Raw genomic sequence first — 19,028 nt, 5'->3', positions numbered from 1 at the left:
TTAAAATCCCCTAAATTCAAGGCGTATTTACAAGCACAACATTATTATTATTATTATTATTATTATTATTATTATTATTATTATTATTATTATTATTATTATTATTATTATTATTATAGTGTTGTTTGTACTTGCAATAATTTAAAGGCTTCGTGTGAGAAATACAAGGGTATTGAGATTTTTTTTTACTTATACCTGTATAGGACCAGTGCACTGTATCACAAACGTATGGTCTAATTGTAGAAATTATAGAAAATTCTCTTTTAACTAATTAATAACTGATTAATGAAAGACTACAATAAATTTGTATTTTTTTTTCTGGTTACAATCTCTTCTATATCGTTTCCTGCTCTGCTGGGCGGACCTCCTGAAGCTTGGATGTCCGTTCGGCCGCTAGGTGTGTCCTGTGGTTGGTTGCCGATGCCGCTCTGCTGGTCGCCGTCGCTGTCCGCTAGCTTGTCGCTAAATGTCTTCCGGCTTTGGTTCTTTCTGCTCTCATTTCCTCCGGAAGCGCTGTCATAGTTGTCCCTTTGGCCGCTAGATGTCCACAGTCGTCCAGCGCCTGTGGTTGTTTCCAGTGAGTGGCCGGTAGATGGCGCCACTTGTCCTGGTGGACGACTCTCTCCACCTTCGTATAAAATGAGGCCCACGTTAGGAACAGAGAAGAAAAAGCAGCAGACGTGGACCAGGAATTCCTTCAGACGCCAGCCATGAACACGGAAGAATGGAAGAAGCCTAACTCGAGTTACATCACTTCTTCACGAGGACGGCGGCCCACGGGTTCCACCACAGGATCTGTGCCAAACGAGGATACCACTAGGCATCAGAGCAATGCATCTGCACCCTCTGTGGTCACTGCTGCAGTCAGTACCATATACTCACCTGCCAAGCAAGGACTGAGACACTAACGTTCTACGCAAAAGAAGACAACTTTTGACTAAAATGTAACAATGTACACATTGTGTTTAATAAATCTTATTATTATTATAACTTTGTATTTTAAAATTCTATATTTACAGCTGTTAGTAAGTTTCGCCTAATATTAAAATTATTATGTTTCACAAATATTTTGATGCTAATTGGCAATTTTATAATACGAAGATTTTATACAAGTCAAAGTTCGTAAATGAAAGTAGGCTAATAGTGAATTTATTCACTATTGAACATACTGTAGACCTATCATATGGATCAACACCAGGAAAACGTTCTTGAAATTCTCTCCGACACTGAGCAGGTGAATCATATTTTAGATAGTTACCGGTACAACAAATGAAAATTCTTTGTTCTGTATTAAATCTAGGAATCATAACTCAAGCAACAAACACAATAAGAGAAATTGAAGTAAACACTACACACAATACACTTGCTGCACTGAAACTCAACTCAATTCTGCAAACAATAACAAGACTGCATACAGTAAATGATCTCTAACTGCAGGAAAAGGCTCATCATAATAAATATCCTCAGTAGGTCCTGTGTTGGTTAATGTAAATGCATTTATACTATAAAATATAATTTTTGAGTGAAATATTTAACATTCATTGCAACAATATATATATATTTTTTTTTCTGGGGTAAGTTGATCCTATTTAGCAGATAAAGCCTCAATGTAGTTAATATAATATAATATATACTTACTTACAAATGGCTTTTAAGGAACACGCAGGTTCATTGCCGACATCACATAAGCTCGCGATCAGTCCCTATCCTGTGCAAGATTAATCCAGTCTTTGTCATCATATCCCACCTCCCTCAAATCCATTTTAATATTATCCTCCCATATACATCTCGGCCTTCCCAAAGGTCTTTTTCCCTCTGATCTCCCAACTAACAATCTATATGCATTTCTGTATTCGCCCATACCTGCTACATACCCTGCCCATCTCAAACGTCTGGATTTAATGTTCCTAATTATGTCAGGTGAAGAAAACAATGCGTGTAGTTTTGCGTTGTGTAACTTTCTCCATTCTCCTGTAACTTCATCCCTCTTAGCCCCAAATATTTTCCTAAGAACCTTATTCTCAAACATCCGTAATCTCTGTTCCTCTTCCCAAAGTGAGAGTCCAAGTTTCACAACCATACAGAACAACCGGTAATATAACTGTTTTATAAATTCTAACTTTCAGATTTTTTGACAGCAGACTAGATGGCAAAAGCTTCGCAACCGAATAATAACAGGCATTTCCCATATTTATTCTGCGTTTAATTTCCTCCCGAGTGTCATCCATATTTGTTATATTCGATGTGGATTTCTTTACTCGGTACAGCATAGAAGATATTGTGAGTGACAGCAATGAATACAATAAAAAGAAAAATATGACAAATAGAAACATTTATATTTGTTACTGTTGCTCCAAGATATTTGAATTTTTCCACCTCTTCGAAGAATATATCTCCAATTTTTATGTTTCCATTTCGTACAATATTCTGGTCACGAGACATAATCATATACTTTGTCTTTTCGGGATTTACCTATCGCTTTACTTACTTCAAGTAAAATTCCCGTGTTTTCTCTAATCGTTTGTGAATTTTCTCCTAACATATTCACGTCATCCGCATAGACAAGAAGCTGATGTAACTCCTTCAATTCCAAACCCTGTCTGTTATAATATAATATAATATAATATAATATAATATAATAGAATATAATATAATATAATATAATATAATATGCGATAACATAACATAACATAACATAACATAACATAACATAACATAACATAACATAACATAATATAATGTAATATAAGTTAATATAATTTAACAATCACGTGTAATTTCGAAGATACATTAAAATTGTCTCATGAGGACTTACTCTAACATAATTTCTGCTTCTGCTGGCACCACTTCAACACTACAATAGAAAGTCATTCCTAAGTTTCGTGTTTAGGTTTACGTTATCAGTGTTATCACACATGCTGACGACATAAAAAGTGGAAAAATGGTTTTCTCATGACATCCCCCATTGTCTATATGAATAATAACTTACAAAGTGAGAAACATTTTCATGGTCACTTGTAATTGTTACTTATTTGTTATTTGTTATGTCCGCAATATGCGGAACCCCTAATCACGCAAGTGAAGTGGGTAGGCATTAGACATACACACATAGCCTATTGTTATCAATATAAGATAATATTGTGCGGCAATTAGGGTTGCCAGAAAAGCTTGTTCCTTGTCGACCTCATATGGGACGTCCAAAATCCTATATTTACGGACTATTATGTAAAATACTGGCCGGCCATCTTTCATAATTTTATTTTAATATTCCGTGTATTTTATGTACGGAAAATTCATTGCATTACAAATGAAATGAAAGAATGCACGTGGCGTTGTTTCTCTATGCTTCTGCTCTATGCTAGTTATGTAAAAATGAGGGATGAAAACAGTGATGTTCCACAAAAATATCACGAAAGCTGAGATCCAATTCAGTACCTTACATTTTAATAATAATTGTCATTAGTTTTTTGAAGCGATTAAGTTATATTCAACTTTCCAAGCTAACGCTAAAAAAGAAGCAAAATATCAATAATCATAACATATTTTGTACTGTATTGCAATGCGATAAATTCAGTTTATAAAAATGTATACTTTTCACTAGAAATCAGTAATTTTATTAGATAATCCCACGCGAACGTTTCCCAGCTAATGGACGAGCTCTTTGACGCTAGATTGACCAATGAGAATCGAATTACAATGATAGTTAAAAGTATGCTGCTCAAAATTAATAAGTGATAGTTTTTCCTTCTAAGTTCATTTGTTTTATTTGTATCGTCTCTGTTTCCATGTATCAGCAATGAAGCAATTACGTGAGACTCGCAGTCTCAACACGCAACAATAATTATTTACAATAATTACACAATTAATTACTATAAGTAAAAATGTTTATAATGAAATTAAACATGTTGAAAATATTATTATAGACTAGCCGTACCCGTGCGCTCCGCTGTACCCGTTAGAAATAAATATAAAGTAATTACATAATTAAAATAGGACATTTGCTCCAGGGAACATTCGTGTTTGATAGAAGGATAAATCGTTTAATATGTTACTTAATTTAAATTGCATCCAGATATTTAAAATGCGATCATTTTGGTCCAGAGACACATATTTGGTGGAATGACAATTCCTTTAACCTGTTTCTTAATTTTTATTACATGCAACCATAGTTTAATGAAGATTGACATCATTTAGATTTAATGTGTATATTTTATTTTACTTTTTACAGGTTTCCATTGAATTATGGTAATAACTTAATTTTAACCCTTGTTTTCTACGTATTCAGTAAATGGCGCTTGGCCCACTATGGTTGTAAACCCTTCAAATAACTTAAATTATATCATAATATAATATTACATATTATATTATATTATATTATATTATATTATATTATATTATATTATATTATATTATATTATATTATATTATATTATATTATATCAGAAGTTACTGTAATAACATTATAGCATTATGTCCATCTAGAGAAACTACACTTTCCAATGGTGAAATAATAATTAATTATACAAATCGGTTAATTTAGCTTCCGATATTACTTCATACAAACACAGAAACATTCTCTGTAGGCCATCTTTCATAGCTTTCGATTGTTGCTGTCCAAGGCCCCTTATAGACGAAGTCATTTGTTTTTTAATTCATTACACGGCCTTAGATGGCAGTTATTTTAATTTTAAAACTCATTTATCTCATTAAATATCAGTTCTATCAAATTTTTGCAAGGAATAAAACTTATCGCAAATTATTTTTGAAGAAACTTCTGTTATATAACATTTTTCACAAAAATCAATAATAAGCGAGATATTTCGATTTATTTTATTCAGGCCCCTTATAACCCCACTTTTAAATAATGTATTTTGAATGCCATATAGCCTAAAATCTAAGTTACAACGAACTTAATTTATATTCCAATTTTCATCGAAATTCGTTCAGCCATTATCGCGTGAAAAGGTAACAAACATACAGACAGACAGACAGACAGACAGACAGACATACAAACAAAAATTTCAAAAAAGCGATTTTCGGTTTCAGGGTGGTTAATTATATATGTTAGGACCAATTATTTTTGGAAAATCGAAAATTACCAGAAAAATTTCGGCTACAGATTTATTATTAGTATAGATAGATAAGCAATGATAAAAGAGTTCAAAATAAAGTGTTGTTACAAGCTAACCTCAAATGTTCAGTTGTTTTTATTTCAACATGCCTTTTATTCTCCTCATTTCTGCTTCGATTAGACTATTTTTTCTGGATCTTATCACAGCCTAGGTAGTATATACAGTAACGAAGCTTGAGGTAGTAAGAGTACTAGGAATAATAGACTGTGCCGGTACTATTTCGCATTGTCTGTGATGAGGCGATAGTAGCGATCCTATTGGTTAGCAACTATTTATGGATGCATATTCCCTACGTATTAAGCTAAGAAAGCCATTTTTGGAGTTAGGCCTATGTACAATGTTCTGACCAAACACCACAGTATTACTATTATTACTATTATATTATTATTATTATTATTATTATTATTATTATTATTATTATTATTATTATTATTACTACTTACTTACTTAATTACTTCTTACTTACTTACTTCTTACTTACTTACTTACTTACTTACTTACTTACTTACTTACTTACTTACTTACTTACTTACTTACTTTCTGGCTTTTAACGAACCCGGAGGTTCATTGCCGCCCTCACATAAGCCCGCCATTGGTCCCTATCCTGAGCAAGAGTAATCCATTCTCTATCATCATATTCCACCTCCCTCAAATCCATTTTAATATTATCTTCCCATCTACGTCTCGGTCTGCCTGAAGGTCTTTTTCCCTCCGGCCTCCCAACTAACACTCTATATGCATTTCTGGATTCGCCCATAAGTGCTACATGCCCTGCCCAACTCAAACGTCTGGATTTTATGTTCCTAATTATATCAGGTGAAGAATACAATGCGTGCAGTTCTGTGTTGTGTAACTTTCTCCATTCTCCTGTAACTTCATCCCTCTTAGCCTCAAATACTTTCCTAAGCACCTTATTCTCAAACACCCTTAACCTATGTTCCTCTCTCAAAGTATGAAGTTAATCTTCTCAAAAGAATATTGGACAACATTTTGTACGACGATTATTATTATTATTATTATTATTATTATTATTATTATTATTATTATTATTATTATTATTATTACTTACTTACAAATGGCTTTTAAGGAACCCGAAGGTTCATTGCCGCCCTCACATAAGCCCGCCAGCGGTCCCTATCCTGTGCAAGATTAAGCCAGTCTCTATCATCATACCCCACCTCCCTCAAATCAATTTTAATATTATCCTCCCATCTACGTCTCGGCCTCCCTAAAGGTCTTTTTCCCTCCGGTCTCCCAACTAACACTCTATATGCATTTCTGGATTCGCCCATACGTGCTACATGCCCTGCCCATCTCAAACGTCTGGATTTAATGTTCCTAATTATGTCAGGTGAAGAATACAATGCGTGCAGTTCTGTGTTGTGTAACTTTCTCCATTCTCCTGTAACTTCATCCCGCTTAGCCCCAAATATTTTCCTAAGCACCTTATTCTCAAACACCCTGAACCTATGTTCCTCTCTCAGAGTGAGAGTCCAAGTTTCACAACCATACAGAAGAACCGGTAATATAACTGTTTTATAAATTCTAACTTTCAGATTTTTGGACAGCAGACTGGATGATAAGAGCTTCTCAACCGAATAATAACACGCATTTCCCATATTTATTCTGCGTTTAATTTCCTCCCGAGTGTCATTTATATTTGTTACTGTTGCTCCAAGATATTTGAATTTTTCCACCTCTTCGAAGGATAGATCTCCCATTTTTATATTTCCATTTCGTACAATATTCTGGTCACGAGACATAATCATATACTTTGTCTTTTCGGGATTTACTTCCAAACCGATCGCTCTACTTGCTTCAAGTAAAATTTCCGTGTTTTCCCTAATCGTTTGTGCATTTTCTCCTAACATATTCACGTCATCCGCATAGACAAGAAGCTGATGTAACCCGTTCAATTCCAAACCCTCTCTGTTATCGTGAACTTTCCTAATGGCATATTCTAAAGCGAAGTTAAAAAGTAAAGGTGATAGTGCATCTCCCTGTTTTAGCCCGCAGTGAGTTGGAAAAGCATCAGATAGAAACTGACCTATACGGACTCTGCTGTATGTTTCACTGAGACACATTTTAATTAATCGAACTAGTTTCTTGGGAATACCAAATTCAATAAGAATATCATATAATACTCCCCTCTTAACCGAGTCATATGCCTTTTTGAAATCTATGAATAACTGATGTACTGTACCCTTATACTCCCATTTTTTCTCCATTATCTGTCGAATACAAAAAATCTGATCAATAGTCGACCTATTACGCCGAAAACCGCACTGATGATCCCCAATAATTTCATCTACGTACGGAGTTAATCTTCTCAAAAGAATATTGGACAAAATTTTGTACGACGTCAACAAAAGTGATATTCCTCGAAAGTTACCACAGTTGGTTTTGTCCCCCTTTTTAAAAATAGGTACAATTATGGACTCCTTCCATTGTTCTGGTACAATTTCCTTTTCCCAAATAGCAAGTACAAGTTTATAAATTTCGCTATATAATGCACTTCCACCCTCTTGTATTAATTCTGCTGGAATTTGATCGATACCTGGAGACTTGTACTTTTTCAGATTTTCTATCGCAATTTCGACTTCTGAAAGCGTGGGTTCGGGTATAAATGGCTCAGCAGTTTGTATTTCAATTTCGTCCCGATCATTTCCATTTGGCCTATGTACATTTAGTAGTTGCGCAAAATAGTTTTTCCATCTGTTTAGGATTGATGGAGAGTCTGCAAGCAAGTCACCATTCTCATCCTTGATCACGTTTACCCTTGACTGATATCCGTTCTTAAATTCTTTTATACCCTTATATAAATCTCGAATGTTTTTATTCTTACTATTTGTTTCTACCTCATTCAGTTTTTCCTTCAAGTAACCTCTCTTTTTATTCCTAAGTGTACGACTTGCTTCCCGTCTTTCATTGAAATAATTATCTCTCTTCTTCTCAACTGGATCCTGTAAGAATTTCAATTTTGCCTGTTTCCTTCTTTCTACTACCATGCAACAATCTTCATCAAACTACGGTTTCTTTTTCTTAGTTTCATAATAACCTATGCTCTGCTCAGCTGCAATTTTGATACTATCTCTGATATTTTCCCACACACTATTAACATCTAATTATTTCTCAACTTCGTCGGAACTTTCTAAAGTGGCAAACCTATTCGAAATTTCGACCTGATAATTTTGCTTAGCTTCCTCGTCCTTTAATTTCAAAATATTGAATTTAGTAATATTAACTTGTTGCCCTACTCGCTTGGCTACTGATAATCTTTCTCTTAATTCTCCAATCACCAAATAATGGTCAGAATTACAGTCTGCACCCCTGAAAGTTCGAATATCTACTATACTAGTATGTCTCCGTTTATCTATCAAGATGTGATCTATTTGGTTGTGTGTCAAACCATCTGGAGAAGTCCAAGTATATTTATGTATATCCTTATGGGGGAATGTTGTACTTTTGACAATTAAATTTTTCGATGTGGCAAAGTTGACTAATCTAACTCCATTGTCACTACCAATTGCGTGTAGGCTCTCTTTTCCAATAGTTGGTCTAAAAATATCCTCTCGTCCTACTTTAGCATTGAAATCCCCAATAAAATTTTCATGTGATATCTAGGGAACTGATCAAAAGTATGTTCCAATTCCTCATAGAAGCTATTCTTTATATGGTCGTCTTTCTCTTCTGTAGAGGCGTGAGCATTTATAACTATGATGTCGCACCATCTACCCTTAAGTACTAAATATGATAACCTGTCACTGATAAATTCGACCTTTTTTACTGTTGATTTTATTCTTTTATGAACAAAGAATCCTGTTCCTAATTGGTGATTATTGTTTCCTTCCCCATAATACAATAAATAATCTCCTATTAGTGTTATGCCATTCCCATCTAACCTAATCTCTTGTACTCCTACGAAGTCTATTCTATATCTAGCTAGTTCTTTTGCTACTAATGTTACCCCTCCTGTTCTATAAAGACTAGTTACGTTCCAAGTGCCAAATCTCAAAACCTTATTCCTTTGCTGTGGTCGTGCCAGAGAATCAGTCCTATTCCGAGGCTTATTATAGGGATACATAACAAGCTGTTTTTTACGGTGATGGGTTGTTAGCCCTTCGCCCAACCCCCAAGCTGGAGGACCACCCCTTATCGGCTGTCCACGACTGCTTATTCAATATATTCGCAGCTACCCTCCATATCTGGAGGTCATCTCCTCTATCCGCAACCTGACGACGCGCCATGCCGTGGTGATAGGGACCCACAATACATGGATTATTATTATTATTATTATTATTATTATTATTATTATTATTATTATTATTATTATTATTATTATTATTATTATTATAGATTTGGTGGTGGTGATGGTAGTAGTAGTAGTAGTAGTAGTAGTAGTAGTAGTAGTAGTAGTAGTAGTAGTAGTAGAGTGGTGATGGTGGTAGATTGGTAGTGGTAGTGGTAGTGGTGGTGGTACACTAGCGGCACCTGGATTTCACAGTTGGTGTGCGGATGGGATGCTATATATACAGTGAAAGGTGCTGTAACTAATATTTAAAACGAAACTGTACCTTAATATTTTATGTTTCTGAATCGATAAAAAAAAAGAGCAGCATCTTTCACTACATTATATTCTAGCCAAGCATAATAACGGGAGGTTAGGCCTACTGTATTACGCTGTGGAACGGAGCGCGTATGAAATGCAAGGCAGACGCCGATAAGCTACCGGCGAATGCCGCGCGAGCCGCAGAGTGAGGTCCGCAGTACTTACAATAATCTCCCTGTATTTGTCTTATTTGCCTGAAAGCACCTCTCTTCATTATGATATTCCATTTTGGGGGACATTTCTAAGATAGGCTATCTATTTCCAACTGATACATTGCCACAATATCGCAAAGGAATGCCAATTCATGAACATTCGCTTCTACAACATCACACTCCGCCAAATCATCCTGGAATTCCACAACACTTTCAGATTCAGAGACCTAAAGTGACTTTTTTATATACTAAGGAGCAGTTCTCTCAAAGAAGTCTGAAATACTGCGTTTGCCGCCTAGGCTCAACATTTCAAAGACACTTTAAATTTTTGTTTTCTTTTTCGGAAAGCAAGTCCTAAAGAGTGAGCCTATCTAATCGAAAATGTACTTCACTTTACCACATTGAACATTTTATCCCATTATATTGTATAGAAACTGAAATTTTATTTGGTATTGATTCAACATTGTCGAGAATGGTCTATTTACGATTTCTCAGTCACGTCTATTTACAATTGTCGCAACAATGTGCTGAACTGCAAAAACTTATCAGCGCGCAACTATGATTAGCACACGTACCGAAGACTTGAAACAGTTAATTAATAAAACGGCAGTCTGTAAAATGCACGATAATTGTAAGTCATTATTCTCGACCACATGCATCTGCAGTCGTTTCTTGCGCGTTGGCAACGTTGCAGCCAGCACCATGATGGCCGGCAGCGATCTGCTCGTCAACGTTTTTTAAATGATTTTACACCTTAAACTCTGTTTACCGCGTTTGCCTGTGCAGTACTTGTTTTTCTACAGTCTCTCCTTCCATTTATTTATCTTACACATACACAGTATGTGTTAGTTTTACTTATGCAATGTATTGAAACATTTACACGTGAATAAACGAACTCGGGAAGCACTTGTTACAGACTGATTTCGATTGGTTCTACTGTACAAGCTTGTGACGACACATACCAGAAATACTAGGCCTACTGCACATATAGCAGACGATCGCCTTCCCAAATGCCCTTGACCCTGTAAACTACCGTGTAAACTACCAGTTCATTACGAGAATAAATTTTTGAATTTGTAGCGGTTAGGTGTGTTAAGGTTATGACCAGTATTGACCAGAAACACAGAAATAAAGAAATTGTTATTGGATTTGGAGGCAAAAAAATACAAATGTGATAATCCAGAATATTTGTTGTTTTCTTTCTTTTCTTCTTTCTTTCTTTCTTTCTTTTAAACAAAATAGCAGATTTGGCAGTTTATCCTGCAAATTCGTGAAAATACGTTACAATGTAAATTATGGCAGTGCTGAAGCTCTTAAGAGGCTTTTGAGGCTTAGTCTACCCAAAAAATTTGAGCTATTAGGCTGTACCTAGTAACAGCAGTCCCATAAGATCGTAATAAGGATGTATCGCAACACTTGGTTACACTGCGATCCTTCCATATATTAACTTCACTGTTGGCAGTCATTCCAGTATGTAGAGATCAGTTAGGGTTGTCAGATTTTTTTAAATATCAAAGAGGGACATTTTATTGGAGTTGATAGACAAGCGATTTAATAATAATAATAATAATAATAATAATAATAATAATAATAATAATAATAATAATAATAATACATAGGTTGGATAAAAAAGTAATGGCAACGCTGCTGTCACTTGACGATGGTGCGTTCGAGAGCTGCCAGCTGTGTGGACATGAACAAGGACTGTTAGATGAGTTAGTGCAGCCAGCGGCGACAGTACTCCATCAATCTACTGCAGTGTGTAGAACGTTCACTTTCATAGGGATAGTGCGAGCGCCCTAAGACCATCCTTACAAAACTAGAGCAACGTTCCTGGATCAAAATTGAAATGGCACGAGGTCATAGTGCACAAGAATGTTTTCAGGGACTGCGTGAAGCATGTGGCGATGCAGCGTTGCCATATCGCACAGTTGCACGATGGGTTAAAGCGTTCCGGGAAGGCCTTGTTGCACCAGTACCAAAGGTAAGGTGACGACTTTCTTGGACGAATCGTCGCTATGGACGAAACCTGGACTCGCTCGTATGAACCAAACTTGAAACGCCAATCAAATGAATGGAAGCATCCCGGTTCTCCTCGTCCAAAGAAAGTGCGCCCTACACAAAGTGCTGTGAAGGAGATGTTCATTGTGGCGTATGATATTGATGGGGTAATACTGCACCACGCTGTACCTCCAAGACAGATGGAAAACGCGTACTGGAACATCCACCGTACTCACCCGATATGATCCATGCGATTACGATCTTTTCACCAAAGTGAAAGAACCACTGCGAGAGACCCGGTACAATACCAGAGATGAACTTATCCGTGCTTTAGGGCGGTCAATACGGAACATCAACAAAGATGGACGCGCTGATGGTGTACGACGCCTTCCAAACATTTGTAAAAAGGTAATAAATAAGAGGGGCGACTATATAGAAGGTACGTAAATGTTGTACCCCTGTGAATAAAGCCATGTCAGAAATATCGAACTGTTGCCATTACTTTTCATCCAACCCATGTAATAATAATAATAATAATAATAATAATAATAATAATAATAATAATAATAATAATAATAATAATAATGTATTAATACAGTGTAGCCTATGTATATGTAGGTTAATTAAATAATTATTACTATTGCAACATTTTAATTAATATTTATCGTTATTTGAAATAATACTTTGTTATTTAATGTGACAATTTAATATAAAAACAAACAAAAAAAAACATTTTTGTCCAGTAACATTTATATTAACATATAAATACCAAAACAAAAACTTAAAGCAGTGCGATAGTATTCTTTCAAATTTGCATACCCTTCAAGTCTGAACACGGTGCGTGGTACAATTGTTTAGCGTCGTGCGCGAATTTCAATTCCGCTCAGGAATGGGTGATAAATATCTTAAAAAGCGGGACATTCAGGGGGAACCGGGGAAGGGTTCTCGATTCGCCATATTATCTCCGCACGAACCCATAGGGTCGTATTCACCAACATCGGTAAATTGTTTATTTTGGTTTTTAGCTAAGAAAAACTTAGGTAACAGCTACCTTTGTATTCACCAACAAAATTATCTTGGTTTAAAATTTTAACGGAGAAATATTGACCGATAAAATAGGAAAAACTGAGATAATCGAAATAACAAGATTGCGTGTAGGCAACTGGAATATTTAATTAATGAAAGAGAAAATGATAGTGACGAGGAATATGACCAAGAATGTAAAAGAAGGCATCCTATGTGGATAAAAACACACTACACACTTTCAGGACTATAATGACATTGATATTGTAACACACTTTAGGTTATCTAAAACTCCACTTTCACCTTTGTCAGTAATCCATTTGTTCATTTTCCATTTGAGTTGTTACACCATGTACTCTTTATTTTTTATCACTTAGACCAGGATTCATATGCTAATGCATATTTAACGACAAATATGCAAAGCTATTCTATATATTATGTTTGCATATTTCAGGCGTTCCTGTATATAATACACTACTATGCGTAATTTATATTGTAGCATACTTTCAGGATATTGTTGCATAAACTCCCAAATTGCTATTTTGTATTTAAAAAAAGAAGAAGAAAGAAAGTTTTTGGATTATCACATTTATAATAATTTTTGCCACTAAATCCAATAATTCTTTTACTTCATATGTCTTATTAGATTTATTTCTGCGTATCTGGCCAACACTGGTCATAACTTAACACACCTAATCTACACACACTTGTAAATTTGTTTATTTTCAGATGGTGTAAGTAATTATTTCCCATTATTCTTTCTGTGCTTCGGTATGAAAAATGTAATGACTAAATTCAGTCTGGAAAGAAAACTTACAGAAAACTAGGATATTAAATTAATGGTGTGGTGAATACAGAATTGAGCCGGAGGTACTCCTTTGGTTATTTATTTACCTGGTTATCGGAACTTTGCACTCCTGTGATTCATTTCAATAATTTTATATTTATTAGTGAAGTAAGATTTACTCTGGATGCCGTAATTATAAAATTTCATGAGAAGAGTATTTGATTAATGCTGCAAATGCTTTTGATAAATCCACCTTCATGAATTTTTCAATAGTTGAATAAACAGCAGTTGACGTAGATTTTTTTGGAGCTGAAGTCATATAGATTTTCCTATAAACATTTTTATATTTAGTAAAGGAGACAACCATGTAGTACACACCTGTGGAGTAATGGCTGGCGCGTCTGACAGCGAAACCAAGTGGCCCGGGTTCGATTCCCGGTCGGGACAAATTACCTGGTTGAGGTTTTCCCGGGATTTTCCCTCAACCCAATATGAGAAAATGCTGGATAACTTTAGGTGCTGGACCCCGGACTCATTTCACCGGCATTATCACCTTCATCTCATTCAGACGCTAAATAACCTAAAATGTTGATAAAACGTCGTAAAATAACCTACCAAAAATAAAAAAACAACCATGTATTGTGGGTCCCTATCACCACGGCATGGCTCGTCCTCAGTATGCGGATAGAGGAGACGGCTTCCAGACATGGAGTGTAGCTGCGAATATAATGAATAAGCAGTCGTGGACAGCCGATAAGGGGTGGTCCTCCAGCTTGGGAGTTGGACGAAGGGCTAACAACCCATCACCGAAAAATACAGCTTGTTACGAAACCTTACAATCCAGATGTTTGAGATGGGCAGGACATGTAGCAAGTATCGGCGAATCCAGAAATGCTTATAGTGTGTTAGTTGGGAGGCCGGAAGGAAAAAGACCTTTAAGGAGGCCGAGATGTAAATGGGAGGATAATATTAAAATGGATTTGAGGGAGGTGGGATATGATTATAGAGACAATGAACCTGCGGGTTTCTTAAAAGCCATTTGTAAGTAAGTAAAGGGGACAATATTTATTTGCATCGAGTCTGATATGCTTCGTCAGATTGACTTTGATGACATCATCAATGCTTTCTCTGTGAAGAAAGTTCGAAGGAAATCGTTATAATTCACAAGTAAGATGCATGTATTTTGATTTCAGTAATTTATTGCTTTCTGAATTGTAATAGCTATTTCATTTAAACTGAACATGACCTGTATAATAGCTGCTTATAAATTGTTTGTGGGGGCAGAAAATTTTAGCACTGCCTATGGGCGGCATTAAACCTAAACCCAGCCCAGGGTATAATAAATAGTTTTGCAACTTGTAGAGACTAAGAAACGGCTAAAAAAATCATCCGTATCATACCGTACTCATTTTATAAGCAGTCTTGCAGGTCGAATTTAAAAAAAACTTCAGAATATTAACATTTCCTTCAGTATATTTGCTGGAACTTCTGTCGTACGTACATGACAATTTTACCCAGTTATTTAGATCATTTTTAAGCTTTTCTTAAGAATAGCTCAAGTGTTTTAAATTTAGTGTTAGCCTTACATCAAATTTCATACATAAAATTCTGTATTTTAAATTAAGTTATAAGCACGTAAGTAAATTTTTTTTACGAAACACCAGATTTTTCCACTTCACGTGAAGTGATTTATGTAAACGAAACAGTACAAACTTCTCGACTCGACCCTTACTTATCACCACGCCCACTTGTTTTGGGCGCTTATTAAATGGCGGACGCACTTTCAATTTGCTTCAAATATGGCTGTGCAACAGCCACTCTGTAAATTCGTTGCTTCGAACCATTCAAACTACTACTTTCTCTAATATGTTTTCGCGGGTTATCAGCAGAGTTAAGATTTTGGAATGCTCCAAGCTTTCGACTGCTATCTCTGCAGCCATCTTCAGGGAAGTGATGTCCGAACAGAAAGTCGAAAGGTAATATAGATGTTAGGCTGTCTCAGGTGAAACGGGATTGGTTGGCGGATCGGCCAATCCGGGGCCGGGAATTGTCATTCCTCGTAATCTCCGCCCCTCCCGGGATTCTTGTGTGAAGTTTGGCGGGCGGCGAGCCCTGTTCCGCCGGTTGGAATCGGTTGCCGTCCTCTGTCCGTGATCTTCATGACCTTGATTGTAAGAGGGCCTAAGCTGGTCCAAGGCCGGTGTCCATGCCTGACTGAGCTGCAGTCCACCGTCCCTGTTAAATTTGTTTTTCTCCAGCTTAATCTCTATGGCCTCCTTGATGGTACGTTCCCAGTAGTGGCTAGATTTGTTAATGACCTTGGTGTGGTCAAATAGTATTTTATGATCCTTTTCTATGCTGTGTTGCGCCACTGCAGATTTTTCCGGGTAATAGAGCCTCAGGTTCCTCTTATGTTCTTTGATTCTGTCTTCAATTGTGCGGCCAGTCTGCCCTATGTATACTTCGCCGCACTCACATGGAATCTTGTAAATCCTTGGTGTCCTTAGGCCCTGACTGTCTTTAACCTGACGTAGATGACTCCGGATTTTGCTCTGTGGTTTAGGGATGGTTTTGATATTTACCTTCTGGAGGATTCTGCTTATTTTGTGTGACACGCTCCCGCAGAATGGAATGTAAGCTGTCTTTGTCGGTTCTTGCTTCCTGTCTAAGTCTATTGTGTTGCTTCTCGTGGTCGCTTGTTTAAGGGCTTGGTTGATGTCTCTCCGGCTGTAGTTGTTTTGTTGTAATGTTCTACGAAGATGGTCCATTTCTGCAGGCAAGTTGTTGATATCGGATATGACTATGGCGCGATGTAGTAGACTAGTCAGGACGGACTTCTTCTGCGAGGGGTGGTGGAGGCTGAGTGCATTCAGGTACAGATCTATGTGCGTCGGCTTTCTATATATGCCATGTCCGAGAGTACCATCTGCTTTCTTGTGTATGTGGATATCCAGGAACGGCAGTATCTGACTCCACCTCCATGGTGAACTGGATATTCGCGCGGATGCTGTTGACGTGATCAGGGCCATGATTCAGTTGTAAGGAGCAGAAAGAATTACGTTTATTCCCAGCTTCTGAAACTTGTAGATTAACTGCGTGTGAAATTCTTCTAGGATTCTAAAGTAGAATTAGTAAGAACCATATACACTTTTTGTATAGCATAAAATATAAAATAAATTACGCAAAACCCGTTTTCTGATGTGTTATCATATGTCGTGTACACACTTTTAACTTGCCTGCCGCTAGAGGGCTACTGTCGCGCCAGCTGTCAAATGTTGGCATATTTTATACGTATGAGTTGCGTGACTGTATCTATTAGACTGTGATATAACTACAGTCATATATTAGACTGTGATATAACCACAGTCTCGTAATCAGGGTTAGGATCAATGATCTAGAAGTTTACGAAGTTTCGTAAGCTAGAAATAAACTTCTAGCTCGTAAACTTCTAGCTCGTTGGGTAGGATAGCCCTCTTGGGTAGGATCGTAGCCTTCTTCAGTTACAAGCCGGAGTCATACGTCGCCAACACTGTAATTAACTGTCAAGCGGAGGCCTACGATACAGAACATGTGTTTGTGTTAATGTCGATTTTCAATGTAAACTAATGTTACAATATAAGTGTGTGTCGATGGAATTATGTTCGCGGTCGTACTAAACGTTAATTGTTGATGTATTATAATTATACTAAGTGCGTGTTGGTGATAAAAGCAAGACAATAAATGAAAATATGGCTGCAGTCTTTGGCAATTTTTACGGTTATTAATAATGGCAAAGTGATTGACAATTCTTCTAAATATTAAATATTGTATAAACTACATGTTTATAGTCTTACTTGTGGTTTGTGGTGTATCAGAATTCTAGCCAAATTGTTGGGTCTCGCTTGCTATATCAATAAAGTTACGTCGTTGATTTTCAAGTTCATTGTAAACAGTTACTGTACTTTGTGATCGCATAAATGTTACAGTTTTGTTGAAGATTCGGGATGCCTGCTAAACGTCAGAGCTATGTACCTATAATTTGTAGAAGCATACACCCACTTTGTTGGTTTTCAAGGTTTGTTTATTAATATAATTTTTTGTAATAAATTAGTTATAAACATGTTTCTTTTCACTTCGTATTTACAGGATTTAAAGTTCACTGAGTTTACGCTAATTGGCATATACTTAATAGGTAATGATGTGTTTTGTTACATATTAGGTTGAAGGTATGTTTCTGCATGTTTTCATAGATCTTTATACTTGGCCTAACTGTATTTACATCCTCATACTTTATTATAATGTGTCAATAGTTTCCTCTGTTTACATTTTTATTTTATTTGCGTAATTTACATTCTTAGCTAGTTTTTTGTAGTTATATTTATTTAAAGTTGTATTTTAAAAAGTTTACAACAAATAATTTTGGATAACAGTATTGCTATGGTGACTGGCCAAGTTCAAATTAAAACTGGCTTCCTGGGCATCTGAAACGTTTATAGAAAAGTATGACAGATAATCACATGAAATTAAAATGTATATGATATCCTACACCTTTCACGTTAGAGGTGAAACAATATAAAGCGGCAAAACATTGTCAATTTACTAGCCACAAATTTGTTAATTGAATGAAACTTAAGAATACTGCGTAGGTACTTACGATTTTGTTGCATTGATTTTATTATTTTCGGTGCAAGGAATATCTTATTTATTTATTTATTTATTTATTTATTTATTTATTTATTTATTTATTTATTTATTTATTTATTTATTTATTTATTTATTTATTTATTTATTTATTTATCTTTGTATTATCAATAAAAAACATGTTCCTTTGTAATTATTTTAAGTGGCAGTCTTTGTATGTAAGTAGCCTACTTACGCCGTATTCTGAAGAATAGCTAATTGATTGCAATAAAACACTATTTTCGAATCCGTAATAATTTACATCACTACCCTGAATCTTGATCTTACTTTTGTGCATAAATTAATATTGAAAAAATACACGTTACGTACAACGAACGTAATGAGCAAGCACAATTACATCAATATCACTTTAGAATCGCCCGCCTCCACTCAGCGTTGCCAAACCTACCCATGCTCCGGCTTGTAACTGAAGAAGGCTATGGTAGGATTATACACGTAATCAAGGGTGGGATGTAGCAGCAGGGCTATAGCCCTGATGTAGCAGAGCTCATTGGGATGTAGGCTCCGAGGATAAAAAGAAGGATGTATGAGTCGTAGGACGATATGAAATATTTGTTTGCAGGGATACCAATAACAAAATCATGTTTATAAAGAAAGGGCTCCACTATTCCTGCATTATATAGTTTAACAGAAACATATTTTAA

General features: G+C 35.9%; 2 protein-coding genes across 5 annotated transcripts in view; one reads left to right on the top strand and one right to left on the bottom strand.

Annotated features, from left to right (window-relative positions):
- LOC138706340 (nose resistant to fluoxetine protein 6-like) overlaps nt 1–2,878 on the bottom strand; it is a 56,023-nt gene extending 53,145 nt beyond the window's left edge. For both annotated transcript variants that reach the window (XR_011333970.1, XM_069835497.1), the window contains exon 1: nt 2,816–2,878. Coding sequence is in view for 1 of the 2 variants with exons in the window: in XM_069835497.1 (XP_069691598.1) it covers nt 2,816–2,871 (56 nt within the window). In the remaining variant the exon portion in view is untranslated. The remainder of the gene's footprint in view (nt 1–2,815) is intronic.
- The window catches only part of Bap111 (Brahma associated protein 111kD), a 643,372-nt gene that overhangs the window by 539,603 nt on the left and 84,741 nt on the right, over nt 1–19,028 (top strand). The window lies entirely within an intron of this gene.

The sequence above is a fragment of the Periplaneta americana genome, chromosome 9, assembly GCF_040183065.1.
Source record: "Periplaneta americana isolate PAMFEO1 chromosome 9, P.americana_PAMFEO1_priV1, whole genome shotgun sequence".
NCBI lineage: Eukaryota > Metazoa > Arthropoda > Insecta > Blattodea > Blattidae > Periplaneta > Periplaneta americana.
The sequence above is the reverse complement of the archived record's forward strand: the minus strand, read 5'-3'. Positions and strand labels throughout refer to the sequence as shown.